The sequence below is a fragment of the Schistocerca serialis genome, chromosome 8 (genome assembly GCF_023864345.2).
Source record: "Schistocerca serialis cubense isolate TAMUIC-IGC-003099 chromosome 8, iqSchSeri2.2, whole genome shotgun sequence".
Lineage (NCBI taxonomy): Eukaryota > Metazoa > Arthropoda > Insecta > Orthoptera > Acrididae > Schistocerca > Schistocerca serialis.
Genome location: NC_064645.1, coordinates 79,525,296 through 79,542,955, shown reverse-complemented (window position 1 = coordinate 79,542,955; position 17,660 = coordinate 79,525,296). Strand labels below are relative to the sequence as shown.

The following is a 17,660-nucleotide window of genomic DNA, read 5'->3' as shown; positions in this document are numbered from 1 at the left end:
CATCTCTTGGTCTCCCTCTACGACTTTTACCCTCCACGCTGCCCTCCAATGCTAAAATTGTGATCCCTTCATGCCTCAGAACATGTCCTACCAACCGGTCCCTTCTTGTTGACAAGTTGTGCCACAAACTCCTCTTCTCCCCAATTCTATTCAGTACCTCCTCATTAGTTATGTGATCTACCCATCTAATCTTCAGCATTCTTCTGTAGCACCACATTTCGAAAGCTTCTATTCTCTTCTTGTCTAAACTATTTATCGTCCACGTTTCACTTCCATACATGGCTACACTCCATACAAAAACTTTCTGAAACGACTTCCTGACACTTGAATCTATACTTGATGTTAACAAATTTCTCTTCTTCAGAAACGCTTTTCTTGCCATTGCCAGAATACATTTTATATCCTCTCTACTTCGACTGTCATCAGTTATTTTGCTCCCCAAATAGCAAAACTGCTTTACTACTTTAAGTGCCTCATTTCCAAATCTAATTCCCTCAGCATGACCCGACTTAATTCGACTACATTCCATTATCCTCGTTTTGCTTTTGTTGATGTTCATCTTATATCCTCCTTTCAAGACACTGTCCATTCCGTTCAACTGCTCTTCCAAGTCCTTTGCTGTCTCTGACAGAATTACAATGAAATCGGCGAACCTCAAAGTTTTTATTTCTTCTCCATGGATTTTAATACCTACTCCGAATTTTTCTTTTGTTTCCTTTACTGCTTGCTCAATATACGGATAGAATAACATTGGGGATAGGCTACAACCCTGTCTCACTCCCTTCCCAACCGCTGCTTCCCTTTCATGTCCCTCGACTGTTATAACTGCCGTCTGCTTTCTGTACAAATTGTAAATAGCCTTTCGCTTCCTGTATTTTACCCCTGCCACCTTTAGAATTTGAAAGAGCGTATTCCAGTCAACATTGTCAAAAGCTTTTTCTAAGTCTACAAATGCTAGAAACGTAGGTTTGCCTTTCTTTAATCTTTCTTCTAAGATAAGTCGTAAGGTCAGTATTGCCTCACGTGTTCCAACATTTCTACGGAATCCAAACTGATGTTCCCCAAGGTTGGCTTCTACTAGTTTTTCCATTAGTCTGTAAAGAATTCGCATTATTATTTTGCAGCTGTGGCTTATTAAAGTGATTGATCGGTAATTTTCACATATAGCACACTAGGTGGTATGAATCAGAGTGTGTGGACACCCTCATTCCAACACCCCTATTCCAACCCCTTGTCTGTCACAACTGTCATGTATTTGAAAGAAGCAGCCATCCAGATTTACCGAACTTGTGGGAATACTCGGTTTGAGGCACGCCTCCGACAGAAGTATTGTATGGATGTCTGTATATCGAAATATATATGGTGGAACTCATCGAGGTGAACTGGCAGAGACTGGACATTTTCGTGTGCAAATAGGACTGGAGCGCTGGAGAGGGAATAAAGCGCTCAAGTGTAGGTTGCAGGAATTGCAAGTGTCAGGTATCTTCAGAGGGGAGGGAGGTTTGTGGCCAAGACATGCGGAGTCAGATGCAGTCGTTAAACTGCTGACTGCTGAGAGGGAAGTAAATACGTTAAACACGGCTAGAATAATCTGTGCACAACAGTACTGAAAGTCAGCGATGCAGCGGCAGACCCGTAGTTCTCAGCCACCTGACCGTTGGCGATGTTGCACTTTGTTTGACGGTTTTCCATATTAAGAGCAGACTCACATAACATCTACTCTAAATCAACTGCTAATTTAATACTAGACTCTCGCGACACAAATCTCGTACGTATATAACAGCGTAACTGCTTAATAACACATTCAAATTTCGGGTAAACTCACGAGCCGAACTAGCACACGTCACTCATTCACTGCAATCTTGGTGTATTTTGTCATTGGACTGAGCTAGAAGCTTAAATGTTTTACATCGTCTACGGACCGTAGATCTTAGTATACGACATAAATATCATCTTGATACGTCTTCCTGATCCTGAGGAAAAGGGGCCTTAACTGACAGACAGACAGACTGGCAACAAAAATATCCTATAAGGCTTCCGCTTTTACCGAATGAGATGTGGTACCCGTAAAATCGCCCGAAATTGTTGTAAGCGCTTTCTCCGAAAAACTTAGTTTGGAAGAGCACACGAAATCTAAATGGTTGTAATAACATACTGTATCTCTTTGGCACAGACAATCTTGAAAATAGAAATAATCATGGTCGATAGAGAGATTTTGATAGGGAGATCATTGTTACAAGATTGAGTAGTTTAACATCAAAGTACACCAAAAAATTAACGCAAAATCTGGCTTCATGACAAGACAGATAGAACTTCTCTCGATGCCTTACAAGGAGACAGACTCCACTCCGTCCAAGCGAACTACGTAAGCTTAGACCAAATGTAGTCGAAATTCAAAACAAATAACTTTCACACCATTTGAGAGTTTCATACCAAGTAAATTAATAAGAGATGGGACCGCTCCTCCCACGGTATACAAGAGAGGTCAGGACGTTGTTGCAGACACGAAGAAACATGCCTGATTTAAAAGAGCGCAAAATCTTCAAGATTGGCGAAATTTATTGCGGACGTCAATGGTAGTTGCTTTCAATAGTGTCCACAACGAAATATTGTCTCGGAATCTGGTAAATAATCAAAAGTGGTTCAAACGGCTCTGACCACTATGGGACCTAACATCTGAGGTCATCAGTCCCCTAGAATTTGAAACTACGTAAACCTAACTAACCTAAGGACATCACACACATCCATGCCCAAGGCAGGATTCGAACCTGCGACCATAGCGGTCACGCGGTTCCAGACTGAAGCGCTTAGAACAGCTCGGCCACAGCGGCCGGCGGCAAATAATCCAAACAGATTCTGGTCATACGTAATCTTCAGTAGATAGGCAAAATAATGTGAAAACCTGTACTTACTTGGGAATGATTTATTAATAAGGGATTGGACCCCCATTTGCCCATAATACAGCTGCCATTCTTCTTGGAATACTAGCATACAACGATTTTATAGTCTCCAGTGGAATGTTATGCCGCACTTCGATCAGAAGGAGGCGCAAATCTGTTCCATTACCGCCCACGAGGGTTCGCTAATGTTCAAGTGTGGGGACTGTGGAGGCCAGGAAAGTCGCTGTAGTTCGGTTGCATATTCCTCACACCACGATTGTACTGCCCTGGCTGTGTGAATGGGTGCATTATCGTCGTGAAATACGGTGTCATTGTTGGGGAACAACATTTGAATCTTGGGGTGCATCTCACCACCTAAAATGTTTACATAATCGTTGGCTGTCACACGGCCTTTGAGAGTGAAAAACGTAACACGAGGCTCCAAAGTAAACTGAGAAATAATAGTGACGACGAGCGTAGATTATCAGCACCACTGTGTAATGAATTAACAGACATTCAAAGTGGTAATTTGGTAATTGTGCATAGGTTAATGTTAGTTAGGGCCATTCTTTTGTAGGGGTTATTGAAAGTCAGATTGCGTTGCGCTAAAAATATTGTGTGTCAGTTTAGTGTTGATCAGAATAAGTAAAGAGAGTAATATCTGAGTACGTTCAGTTTTGCTCAGCTGTTTGAAAATCAAATAATGTAAGAGGTTTATCAGCACAGTAATTCAATCATTTTTCTAAGGGGACGTTTCGAGAGCAATGATGGAAGCATCACACTTCCACCTCCCTGCTTAACGGTTGGACTCAAGCAGTCAGGATTATAGGCTTCTTTTGGTGTTCTCCTGATGTAAACCCAGCCCAATGTTGGAAATAAGGAAAACGTTGACTCGACGGATCATATGACGTATTTCCACCGATCAGTTGTCCAGGATTTATTCTCCTGACACCATGTTTTACGCATCTTTGCCTTGTTGTCGTCACTAATGGTTCCGGTATAGCAGCTCGTCCATGAATATTCGCTTTATGGAGTTCTCGGCAGATAGTGTCGATAGATACGGGTCTCGAAGATGGCTATTGAGCTCTGCAGCCACTTTAGCCGCCGTAGTTTTGTGCTGTTTCGACACAATTCGTGTTACCGTACGACGATGTGTCATTTAGTTTTGATTTGCGCCCACTATTATGTTTACACGATGCTGTCTTTCTATAATTTGTGTAGGCTGTCATGACTGTTGAAACAGTTGCTCTTGAAATATTCAGTAAGTTGGCCGTCTTGGTTACTGATGCTTCAGCTAATCGGGCACCCACAATCTGCTCTCCTTGGAACTCTGTTAGGTCTTTCACTACACGTTGACCTCGGCCTCTGAATGCAAATACGAAGTGTGCACTACTTGTAAACAACCTACACTGATGCCTAATCCGTATCGAAAACAAAGAGTCCAGCATGACACGTGCCTTCCTCGCGTTGTTGACCGTAAACACAACCATCCCATTACTACCACTGTTCACATTATCTTGCCTATCCACTGTATACCAGCGGTAAAATAGAATCGTTACCTTCACAGCGCGGTAAGAATGGAAATATTACCTATGACAGTGCCACTAAAGCGAAGTTACTGAACACTGTTTCCAGAAATAGCTTCATCAAAGAAAGTGCGGTAAGTATTCTAGAGCTCTAGTCAGAAGGACTCGCCAGTACGAGTAATTTAGCAGTAGTAGACACCCTCGGAGTAGCAAAGCAGCTCAATTGTGGCAACCCTTCTGGACCGGACTGTATGGTAGTTAGCTTTCTTTCGAAGTATGCTGATGAATTAACTCGAACGTCGTGAAATACCTCGAAGGAAACGATCTACTGTGACACAGTCAGAACGGATTCAGATCCTGCCTAGCAGTCAACGGTGCCTGCTTGGGGGCCGTAGCGCGAAACAGCAACTAAACTTAACAGCAACTCTTACTCCTTGTGACACGAGATTAATTTTCTACCCCGTGACGTGGCAGTAAGATTAAGTTCAATCCCACATCACAGACAGCCTTGAAGGAAGACACCAGAAGCATTAGGTCAAGGCGCTGGCCGTTGTGGCCCCAAGGCAGTCACACAACTGTTGAAAGCAGAGAACTCGGGCGTCGTGGCAGGCTGGTACATGTTGTACGTCAGGCAGACCAGTACTGGGGTGGAGATCTCTCCCGAACTACACCGCGCTTCTTTTGTCAACACTGTTGGTAACTGCGGACAGGGTGATGACAACGAAATACTGTGAAATATAATTTTCACTAAATGCTTCGTGAAGGTCGTACCTTGCAATCACGTGCACCAAAAATTTTGTCGCAATAAAAGGAATTAGTCGCCCAGAAACTAATCAGTGTGGCATTAATATTGTGGAAGTTACAAATTAATACAATACTCGCCATTAAAACTGCTACACCTACAAGAAATACCGATGATAAACTGTTATTCATTGCACAAATATATTATACTAGAACTGACATCTGACTACATTTTCACGCAATTTGGGTGCATAGATCCCGAGAAATCAGTACCCAGAACGACCACCTCTGGCCGTAATAACGACCTTGATACGCCTGGGCATTGAGTCAAAGAGAGCTTGGATGGCATGTACAGGTACAGCTGCCCATGCAGTTTCAACACGATACCACAGTTCATCAAGAGTAGTGACTGGCGTATTGTGACAAACCAGCTGCTCGGCCACCATTGACCAGACGTTTTCAATTGGTGAGACATCTCGAGGATGTGCTGGCCAGGGCAGCAGTGGAACATTTCCTGTATCCAGAAAGAACCGTACAGGACCTGCAACATGCGGTCGTGCATTATTCTGCTGAAATGTAGGGTTTCGCAGGGATCGAATGAAGGATAGAGCCACGTAATACATCTAAAATGTAACGTCCACTGTTCAAACTGCCGTCAATGCGAACAAAGGTGACCGAGACGTGTAACCAATGGTACCCCCTACCATCACGCCGGGTGATACGCCACTATGGTGATGCCGAATACACGCTTCCAATGTGCGTTCACCGCGATGTCACCAAACACAGATGCGACCATCATAATGCTGTAAACAGAATCTGGATTCATCCGAAAAAATGACGTTTTGCCATTCGTCCACCCAGTTTCGTCGTTGAGCACACCATCGCAAGCACTCCTGTCTGTGATGCAGCGTCGAGGGTAACCGCAACCACGGTCTACGAGCTGATAGTCCATGCTGCTGCAAACGTCGTCGAACTGTTGGTGCAGATGCTTGTTCTCTTGCAAACGTCCCTATCTCTTGACTCAGGGGTCGAGACGTGGCTGCACGATCTGTTACAGCCATGCGGATAAGATGCCTGTCATCTCTACTGCTAGTGATACGAGGCCGTTGGGATCCAGCACGGCGTTCCGTATTACCCTCCTGAACCCATCGATTAAATATTCTGCTAACAGTGATTGGATCTTGACCAACGCGAGCAGCAATGTCGCCATACGATGAACCGCAATCGCGACAGGTTAAAATCCGACCTTTATCAAAGTCGGAAACGTGGTGGTACGCATTTCTCCTCCTTACACGAGGCATCACAACAACGTTTCACCAGGCAACGCCTGTCAACTTCTGTTTTTGTATGAGAAATCGGTTGGAAACTTTCCTCGTGTCAGCACGTTGTAGGTGTCGCCACCGGCGCCAACCTTGTGTGAATGCTCTGAAAAGATAATCATTTGCATATCACAGCATCTTCTTCCTGTCGGTTAAATTTCGCGTCTGTAGCACGTCATCTTCGTGGTGTAGCAATTTTAATGGGCAGTTGTGTATTTCCAGTAAACAAGAAATAAAGCAAAACTATTTACTGCCATGAGGTATCCACACAAACACTACATCATACAACGGCTAAAGTGTCAGATAATGCCACTTTCACGCCTATAGCCTGATCAGTGAACACTGAATATTGAAAACGTGCCAATACTTCGAATCCGCTACGGGTACACGGTATATGAACCAGTATATAATCCAGCATAGAACTCTTTACCTTTCCATTTATACATAGCATGTGCAGTTTCATGTGCGCTTTTCTCATAATTAAACTGAAGTGCCAAAGAACCTGGTACAGGCATGCGCATTCAGATACAGAGATATGTAAACTGGCAGAATACGGCACTGTGGTCGGGAACGCCTACGTAAGACAAGTGTCTGGCGCAGTTGTTAGATCGGTTATTGCTGCTACAATGGCAGAATATCTAGATTTAAGTTAGTTTGAACGTGGTGTTACAGGCGGTGCACGAGCGATGGGTCACAACATCTCTGAGGTAGCGATGAAGTGGGGATTTTCCCGTAGGACTATTTCACGTTTGTACCGAGAATATCAATAATCATGTAAAACATCAAATCTCCGATATCGCTGCGGCCGAAAAAGATCCTGCAAGAATGGGACCAACGATTACTCAAGACAATGCTTCAACGTGACGCAGAAGTGCAACACCTCCGCAGATTGCTGCAGATTTCAATGCTGGGCCATAAACAATTGTCAGCGTGCGAACCGTTCAACGAAATATCATCGATATAGGCTTTCGGAGTGCTTTGTTGCTTCGTTACATATACACTGCACCAGCGTCCGGAAATGAAAATTTTTTGTTACGCCGTAAATTCAGCGCCGGCACGCCAGTGGGAAATGACAGAGAGGAAAAGGGTGAGAGAAGAGATCAGCTAATCGCACGCTGACCGACCTCTCTTCAGGACGACAACACGACAGCAGCGGCCCCTAGGTGAAGACGACATAAGCGCCGCGTCCGACTGGTGGCAGCCCACTTCGATAGCAGCTTCAACATTAGCCACTTCGTTAGCCAACACATCGTAGCCTCGTCATTAGCAATCTCTACGTAGCACACTCAGAAATCAGCAGTAACCGCACTCCACTTGACAGACTTTTGTAAGTAGTGGTCGCCAGGACCAGAAGTGTTACTTTGCGTATTCTGAAGAAGACTACAAGAATTCTCAGATCAAAGTTAAGTATCTGTGATTGTCTTGTTGTAATGTTGTTGCTGTTGTCTTCAGTCCTGAGACTGGTTTGATGCAGCTCTCCATGCTACTCTATCCTGTGCAAGCTTCTTCATCTCCCAGTACTTACTGCAACCTACATCCTTCTGAATCTGTTTAGTGTATTCATCTCTTGGTCTCCCTCTACGATTTTTACCCTCCACGCTGCCCTCAAATGATAAATTGGTGATCGTTTGATGCCTCAGAACATTTCCTACCAACCGGTCCCTTCTTCTTGTCAAGTTGTGCCACAAACTCCTCTTCTCCCCAATTCTATTCAATACCTCCTCATTAGTTATGTGATCTACCCATCTGATCTTCAGCATTTTTCTGTAGCACCACATTTCGAAAGCTTCTATTCTCTTCTTGTCTAAACTATTTATCGTCCATGTTTCACTTCCACACATGGCTACACTCCATACAAATAATACAAATAATTTCAGAAACGACTTCCTGACACTTAAATCAATACTCGATGTTAACAAATTTCTCTTCTTCAGAAACGCTTTCCTTGCGATTGCCAGTCTACATTTTATATCCTCTCTACATCGACCATCATCAGTTATTTTTCTCCCCAAATAGCAAAACTCCTTTACTACTTTCAGTGTCTCATTTCCTAATCTAATTCCCGCAGCATCACCCGACTTAATTCGACTACATTCCATTATCCTCATTTTGCTTTTGTTGATGTTCATCTTATATCCTCCTTTCAAGACACTGTCCATTCCGTTCAACTGCCCTTCCAAGTCCTTTGCTGTCTCTGACGGATTTACAATGTCATCGGCGAACCTCAAAGTTTCTATTTCTTCTCCATGGATTTTAATGCCTACTCCGAACTTTTCTTTTGTTTCCTTTACTCCTTGCTCAATATACAGATTGAATAACATCGGGGAGAGGCTACAACCCTTTCTCACTCCCTTCCCAACCACTGCTTCCCTTTCATGTCCCTCACACTTATAACTGCCATCTTCTTTCTGTAGAAATTGTAAATAGCCTTTCGCTCCCTGTATTTTACTCCTGCTACCCTTTGAATTTGAAAGGGAGTATTCCAGTCAACACTGTCAAAAGCTTTCTCTAAGTCTACAAATGCTAGAAACGTAGGTTTGCCTTTCCTTAATCTTTCTTCTAAGATAAGTCGTAGGGTCAGTATTGCCTCACGTGTTCCAATATTTCTACAGAATCCCAACTGATCATCCCCGAGGTCAGCTTCTACCAGAATTCGCGACAGTATTTTGCAGCTGTGACTTATTAATCTGATATTTCGGTAATTCTCACATCTGTCAACACCTGCTTTCTTTGGGATTAGAATTATTATATTCTTCTTGAAGTCTGGAGGTATTTCGCCTGTCTCATACATCTTGCTCACCAGATGGTAGAGTTTTGTCAGGACTGGCTCTCCCAAGGCCGTCAGTAGTTTCAATGGAATGTTGTCTACTCCGGGGGCCTTGTTTCGACTCAGGTCTTTCAGTGCTCTGTCAAACTCTTCACGCAGTATAGTATCTCCCATTTCATCTGCACCTACATCCTCTTCCATTTCCATAATATTGTCCTCAAGTACATCGCCCTTGTATAGACGCTCTATATACTCCTTCCACCTTTCTGCTTTCCCTTCTTTGCTTAGAACTGGGTTTCCATCTGAGCTCTTGATATTCAAACAAGTGGCTCACTTTTCTCCAAAGGTCTCTTTAATTTTCCTGTAGGCAGTATCTATCTTACCCCTAGTGAGATAAGCCTCTACATCCTTACATTTGTCCTCCAGCCATCCCTGCTTAGCCATTTTGCACTTCCTGTCGATCTCATTTTTGAGACGTTTGTATTCCTTTTTGCCTGCTTCATTTACTGCGTTTTTATATTTTCTCCTTTCCTCGTCTTTTTACCCACTTGATCCTCTGCTGCCTTCACTATTTCATCTCTCAAAGCTACCCATTCTTCTTCTACTGTAATTCTTTCCCCCATTCGTGTCAATTGTTCCCTTGTGCTCTCCCTGAAACTCTGTATAACCTCTGGTTTAGTCAGTTTATCCAGGTCCCATCTCCTTAAATTCCCACCTTTCTGCAGTTTTTTCAGTTTTAATCTGCAGTTCATAACCAATAGATTGTGGTCAGAGTCCACATCTGCCCCTGGAAAAGTCTTACAATTTAAAACCTGGTTCCTAAATCTCTGTCTTACCATTATATAATCTATCTGATACCTTCTAGTATCTCCAGGATTCTTCCATGTATACAACCTCCTTTTATGATTCTTGAACCAAGTGTTAGCTATGATTAAGTTATGCTCTGTGCAAAATTCTACAAGGCGGCTTCCACTTTCATTTCTGTCCCCTAAAATGGAGTTCATAAAACTCATTAATACGAGTTGTTTTATTGTTTGTCTAGGCAACCGAGTATTCAGGATTCCTAGACCAACATTTGGATCGCCCCCTTATAATTTAATTATTCACCTTGTGATTAACATACAGGCTGTCCCAGGAGAAATCATGGAAAATTAATGAAATCTGTATTTTTTAAGTGTATTGTAGTACCGATAAAGTACCCCTTCCCTCGATGTAAACATTACGGAAAATGCGTTAGCGTTGTTAAGATTTGGCTACGTTTTCAGGTTCTGTACCCTATTTATACAGCATTACGTTATCAACATAAAAAGAATACTGTTAATAAAAATAAAACACATTTAAAAGTTTCCTTTTGGTACTGTATTACGCGTTACTCAGTGGAGGTGATGTATATCACAGGAGCAAAGATGAACAAATGCTCATAGCATTTAAGGTATGTTTACTGGGCTTATAGGCTGACTCATATATAGAAGATAACACCAGCCACCCACTTTTTGCAATGCTATTTATTTATTTAAACACCACCGTTACCGGTTTTGGAACCGACAGGTTCATCTTCAGATGGTTAGTTCACTTTTTACATTAGATTTCACCTTTTGTTTCCCCAAATCCACATTTGCCATGCACACAACTACTGTCAGTCATGCAGTATTGCACCATGGTGAGAAAGGTATAATTATGAATTTGCTTGAGGAGACTGACATCTTGCCAGTATCATTTACTTTTGTTCCAATGTATACCACAATATTTACGTAATATCATTGCAGTAACACTTTATAGCAGCCTACTTTATTTGTTTATCTTAATTTTAATCAGTTCTCTTTCACTGTAAATAGTAAGTAATGCAATATTAGCAATTTGTAAATTTCTACTGTCACACACATATACATAATGAAATATCTCTGAGAGTGGAAGTCTTTGGCATTGTTATGGTTGTAATATCTCCAACTTTGTATGCATACCTCCATGTAATGAAACTTCTTAGTACGTGAGTGTTGCTTTACATTCTTTGCTAACTAACCTAAGGACATCACACATATCCATGCCCGGGGCAGGATTCGAAGATGCGACCGTAGCGGTTGCGCGGTTCCAGACTGTAGCGCCTAGAACCGCTTGGACACCCCGGCCGGCCTCTGGAGACACGCTGTAGAGTGTTTTGGGATGTCTGAAAAGGGCTGGAGAAGACCGACACATCACTTAAAGCCTGTAACTATGCCGTAAGTGTGAATAAATTTGAATGATGCTCCATTTTACTAAACTGGTCGTTAAATGGATAAATGGGGGCAACCGATGAGTGGAAAATGTGAGGAATCAGAGTGCTCTTTATCTTCTGTGAATTGTGGAGTGTTCGATTTTAGGCGGCGAGGCCGACCACACGTGAAAAATCTTGAGACAAGCGAGCAAGATGCTACAGCCAAATGGTTATACTCAGTTTTTCCATCTCTAAATTCTATTTTCCTTGCTTAGCTCGTCTTTTACTGCCTTGCTACAATGTTGTCAATCCTTTCATCAGCCAAACAGGCTTGCTGGAAGTCGTGCATTCAAAGTTTTGAGCAATTAATAAAAATGTAATAAATTATTCCTAGGATCATCCAGAACGACACCTGCTGTAAAGGATCAAGTAACGAAGTGTCAGTATCGAGATCTGCACTTACATCTACATGGACACTCTGTAAACCACATTTAAGTGCCTGGCAGATGGTTCATCGGATCATTTTCAGAATTCTCTATTATTCCAATCTCGTAGAGCGCGCGGCAAGAAAGAACACCTATATTTTTTTCCGCATGAGCTCTGATTTCCCTTGTTTTATCATGGTGATCGTTTCTCTCTATGTAGGTCGGCGTCAACAAAATGTTTTGTGGAGGACAGAGTTGGTGATTGGAACTTTGTGAGAAAATTGCTCCGCAATGAAAAACGTCTTTGTTTTAATAAAATCCATCCCAAATCCAGTATCATTTCAGTAACATTCTCTCCCCTATTCCGCGATAGCACAAAACGTGCTGCCCTCCTTTGAACTTTTTCGATGTACTGTATCTATCCTATCTGGCAGGGATCCCACACCGCGCACTAGTATTCCAAAAGAGTACGGACAAGCCTAGTGTAGGCCGTCTCCTTAGTAGATCTGTAACATTTCCTAAGTGTCTTGCAAGTAAAATGCTGTCTTTGGTTAGCCTTCCACAAAAAATGTTCTATGTGCTCCTTCCAATTCTAGTTGTCCGGAACAGAAAATCCTAGGTATTTAGTTGAATTTTGCGGCCTTTAGATTTGACTGATTTATAGTGGAACCAAAGTTTAACGGATTCCTTTTAGCACTTAAGTGGATGACCTCACACTTTTCGCTTTTTATGATCAATTTCCAATTTTCGCAACATAGATATATCTTTTGTAAAACGTTTTGCAATTTGGTTTGGTCTTCTAATGGCTTTACCAGTCGATAAATGACAGCATCATCTGCAAACGACCTAATACGGCTGCTCAGATTTTCATTTATATAGATAAGAAACAGCAAAGGGCCTAGAACACTACCCTGGGGAACTCCAGAAATCATTTCCATTTTACTCACTGACTTTCCGTCAATTACTCGCACCTAGTGAGTACGTGGCTGGCGACCACGGGGCCCCATGCTGAGTCTTGGCATTGCTTCCACTTACTTATTCCAGGCTCTTCACTTTTATCTTCCCTATCTGGCAATCCTCGGCCAATTCTTGTTCTTTCCCGACCATGACGCTATTAGGTTTCGAGGACTGGGGGTCCTTCATTTCCCAACCTATACTTCTCATGCATAGGCGGATTCTGTACTCCAGAGGAGCGGCCTGCCGAAGGTGTCTGTACCCTATGTTAGGGCGGCCTGGAAAGTTATGGTGCCAACCCGTTCTGAAGCAAGCATGGCGATTATGCTTCTCACCTTTGAGTCATGATGTGTGACAGTAAGTTAAAATCTTCCGTAGTTAAAATAGCCATACGAGTTCATTGTTAGGAAGCTAACAGTAACCCAGAGAGGAATAGAAAGATCAGTGTTGGGTTACACGAAAAAGGGCAGGAAGAGAGCAGTTGAAATAAGACGAGCAACGAAGGTCACCCACATAATGGAAAGAGTGAATACATTGAAATGGCAGTGGGCTGCTCATGTTGCTCGAACAAAAGATGGTAGATGGTATAAATAAGTCCAAGACTGGAGCCGAGTTTACCAAAAAAGACCTAGAGGAAGACCACCGGACAGATGGGACAGCGAAATAAGGAAGGCAGTGGGATTCAATTGGCAACAGGGAGCTCAGGATCTGAAGAAATGGAAGATGTTACTGGGATGCTTTGTTACACGCCGACTCAAAGAGGTGGTGGTGGTTAGTGTTTAACGTCCCGTCGACAACGAGGTCATTAGAGACGGAGCGCAAGCTCGGGTGAGGGAAGGATTGGCAAGGAAATCGGCCGTTTCCTTTCAAAGGAACCATCCCGGCATTTGCCTGAAACGATTTAGGGAAATCACGGAAAACCTAAATCAGGATGGCCGGAGACGGGATTGAACCGTCGTCCTCCCAAAGACTCAAAGAGGCCACATCATTGAGAGAACTGGCTGTTGATGATGACTACGAATGTGACCTCTCTGACAGGAAATCACGAGTCCGGTCACATAACTGATCGATATTCCATAGGCAAGCAATTGCACTACAAGTCGCTTCTGTGGTACAGTGTCAAATCCCTCCGATAAATCCAGAAATACGGGAACAATTGGCATTCCCTTGTCGATAGCACTCAAACTTTGTGCCGGTAAAGAGCTAGTTGTGTTCCACAAGAACGATGTTTTCTGAACCCTTGTTGACTGTGTGTCAATAAACCGTTTTCTTCGAGGTGATTTGTAATGAATGTACTGGAAACCATGAGGTACATCTACATCTACATTTATACTCCGCAAGCCACCCAACGCTGTGTGGCGGAGGGCACTTTACGTGCCACTGTCATTACCTCCCTTTCCTGTTCCAGTCGCGTATGGTTCGCGGGAAGAGCGACTGCCGGAAAGCCTCCGTGTGCGCTCGAATTTCTCTAATTTTACATTCGTGATCTCTTCGGGAGGTATAAGTAGGGGGAAGCAATATATTCGATACCTCATCCAGAAACGCACCCTCTCGAAACCTGGACAGCAAGCTACACCACGATGCAGAGCGCCTCTCTTGCAGAGTCTGCCACTTGAGTTTGCTAAACATCTCCGTGACGCTATCACGCTTACCAAATAACCCTGTGACGAAACGCTTCGCTCTTCTTTGGATGTTCTCTATCTCCTCTGTCAACCCGACCTGGTACGGATCCCACACTGATGAGCAATACTCAAGTATAGGTCGAACGAGTGTTTTGTAAGCCACCTCCTTTGTTGATGGACTACATTTTCTAAGGACTCTCCCAATGAATCTCAACCTGGTACCCGCCTTACCAACAATTAATTTTTTATGATCATTCCACTTCAAATCGTTCCGCACGCGTACTCCCAGATATTTTACAGAAGTAACTGCTACCAGTGTTTGTTCTGCTATGATATAATCACACAATAAAGGATCCTTCTTTCTATGCATTCGCTACATTACATTTGTTTATGTTAAGGGTCAGTTGCCACTCCCTGCACCAAGTGCCTATCCGCTGCAGATCTTCCTGCATTTCGCTGCAATTTTCTAATGCTGCAACGTGTCTAAATACTACAGCATCGTCCGGGAAAAGCCGCATGGAACTTCCGACACTATCTAGTAGGTCATTTATTTGTATTGTGAAAAGTAATGGTTCCATAACACTCCCCTGTGGCACACCACAGGTTCCTTTAATGTCTGTAGACGTCTCTCCATTGAGAACAACATGCTGTGTTCTGTTTGCTAAAAACTCTTCAATCCAGCCACACAGCTGGTCTGATATTCCGTAGGCTCTTACTTTGTTTATCAGGCGACAGTGCGGAACTGTATCGAACGCCTTCCGGAAGTCAAGGAAAATGACATCTAACTGGGAGCCTGTATCTAATATTTTCTGGGTCTCATGAACAAATAAAGCGAGTTGGGTCTCGCACGATCGCTGTTTCCGGAATCCATACTGATTCCTACAGAGTAGATTCTGGGTTTCCAGATATGACATGATACGAGAGGAAAAAACATGTTCTAAAATTCTACAACAGATCGACGTCAGAGATATAGGCCTATAGTTTTGCGCATCTACTCGACGACCCTTCTTGAAAACTGAAACTACCTGCGCTCTTTTCGAATCGTTTGGAACCTTCCGTTCCTCTAGAGACTATTCTTTCTTCCGAGTCCCTCAGCTTGCCCTAGTGCCGAAACGAAACCGACGTTTTTTTTAGTAGACCAGATTTCTGTAAACTGCGTACGTTTGCAGTCGCCAGACTAGGTGCGGTCGCAGACACGTTGGGCCGGGCGTCGAACCGCGGAGTATTGGCACGGCTCGGCTCGGCTCTAGGCGACGGCGCTCGGCCGCTGCCTCCTTCCTCTTTTGTTGGCGCTTAATGTGTTTCCCCGAAGCCGTGCCCGTTGTTCCCGCTGTGAATGGCCGTTCGCGGAAAAGCCTATTGTGGCGGGCGGCCGGCAGCGCCAGCGGGGGCCTCGCGGCACGTCTGGCCCCACAGCGCCGCAGACGGGGGCGCGGGTCACCAAGGGTCGCGTCGCCGAGGACGGCGGAGTGGCGACCCTGGCAGGACGCCGATGACGTCTCAGGAGGCTGCGCCGCCTCCAAAGCCGTCGGCACGCGGGCCGTGGGTCCGAACGTTGAGCGTGCCGAGTTTCTGACGTCATAGCGTGGACCAGTGCTTTCGGGAGTCTTTCCGCACGTACGGAGCAGTATGTAGCATGTCAGATATTCTGAGCGTGCGTCTGAGCGTTTACCAATGAGATGGCGCAGAGCCACCTACGTCACATGCAAGCTATCACCCTTCAGCACAGAGTTGTGAGGCGCCATGTTGGCATTCAGTTCAAGTATATACTTATAGAGAGCGATAGTCACCGGGCCAAATATCTCACGAAATATGCATCAAACGAAAAAACTACAAACAACGAAACTCGTCTAGCTTGAAGGGGGAAACCAGATGGCGCTACGGTTGGCCCACTATGAGGCGCTGCCATAGGTCAAACCGATATTAACTGCGTTTTTTGAAATAGGAACCCCCATTTTTTTTATCATATTCGTGTAGTACGTAAGGAAATATGAATGTTTTAGTTGGACCATTTTTTTCGCTGTGTGATAGATGGCGCTGTAATAGTCACAAACGTATAAGTACGTGGTATCACGTAACTTTCCGCCAGTGTGGACGGTATTTGCTTCCTGATACATTACCTGTGTTAAAATGGACCGTTTACTAATTGCGGAAAAGGTCGATATCGTGTTGATGTATGGCTATCGTGATCAAAATGCCCAACAGGCGTGTGCTATATATGCTGCTCCGTATCATCATTTAAGTTTCCGACCGTTCGTCAAATAGTTACGTTATTTGAGTAAACAGCAAGTGTTCAGCCACATGTGAAACGTCAACCACGACCTGCAACAAAGGATGATGCCCAAATAGGTATTTTTACTGCTGTCGCGGCTAGTCCGCACATCAGTAACAGACAAATTGCGCGAGAATCGGGAATCTCAAAAACGTCGGTGTTGAGAATGCTACACCCGTACCATATTTCTATGCACCAGGAATTGCATGGCGACGACTCTGAACGTCGTGTACAGTTCTGCACGAGAGAAATTACGGGACGATGACAGATTTTTTTTTTGCACACGTGCTATTTAGCGACGAAGCGTCATTCACCCCCAGCGGTAACGTAAACCGGCATAATGTGCACTACTGGGCAACGGAAAATCCACGATGGTTGCGACAAGTGGAACATCAGCGACCTTGAACGGTTAATGTATGGTGCGGCATTATGGGAGGAAGGATAATTGGCCCCCATTTTATCGATGGCAATCTAAATGGTGCAATGTATGCTGATTTCCTAAGTAATGTTCTACCGATGTTACTACAAGAAGTTTCACTGTGGGACAGAATGACGATGTACTTCCAACATGATGGATGTCCGGCACATAACGTGGGGTTGAAGCTGTATTGAGTAGCGTATTTCATGACAGGTAGATTAGTCGTCGAAGCACCATACCATGGCACGCACGTTCACGGTATCTGACGTCCCCGGATTTCTTTCTGTGGGGAAAGTTGAAGGATATTTGCTATCGTGACACACTGACAACGCCTGACAACATGCGTCAGCGCATTGTCAACGCATGTGCCATCATTACGGAAGGCAAACTACTCGCTGATGAGAGGAATGTCGTTACACATATTGCCAAATGCATTGAGGTTGACGGACATCATTATTAGCATTTATTGTATTAATGTGGTATTTACAGGCAATCACGCTGCAAGCGCATGCGTTCTCAGGAGTGATAAGTTCACAAAGGTACATG

At 43.9% G+C, this 17,660-nt stretch overlaps 1 protein-coding gene across 1 annotated transcript in view; it reads left to right on the top strand.

The window, feature by feature from the left end:
- Positions 1 to 16,008, top strand: part of LOC126416831 (uncharacterized) — an 81,156-nt gene extending 65,148 nt beyond the window's left edge. The window contains exon 3 of the mRNA XM_050084715.1: positions 15,737 to 16,008. Coding sequence (XP_049940672.1) covers positions 15,737 to 16,008 — 272 coding nt within the window. The remainder of the gene's footprint in view (positions 1 to 15,736) is intronic.
- The last annotated feature ends 1,652 nt before the right edge of the window (positions 16,009 to 17,660 follow it).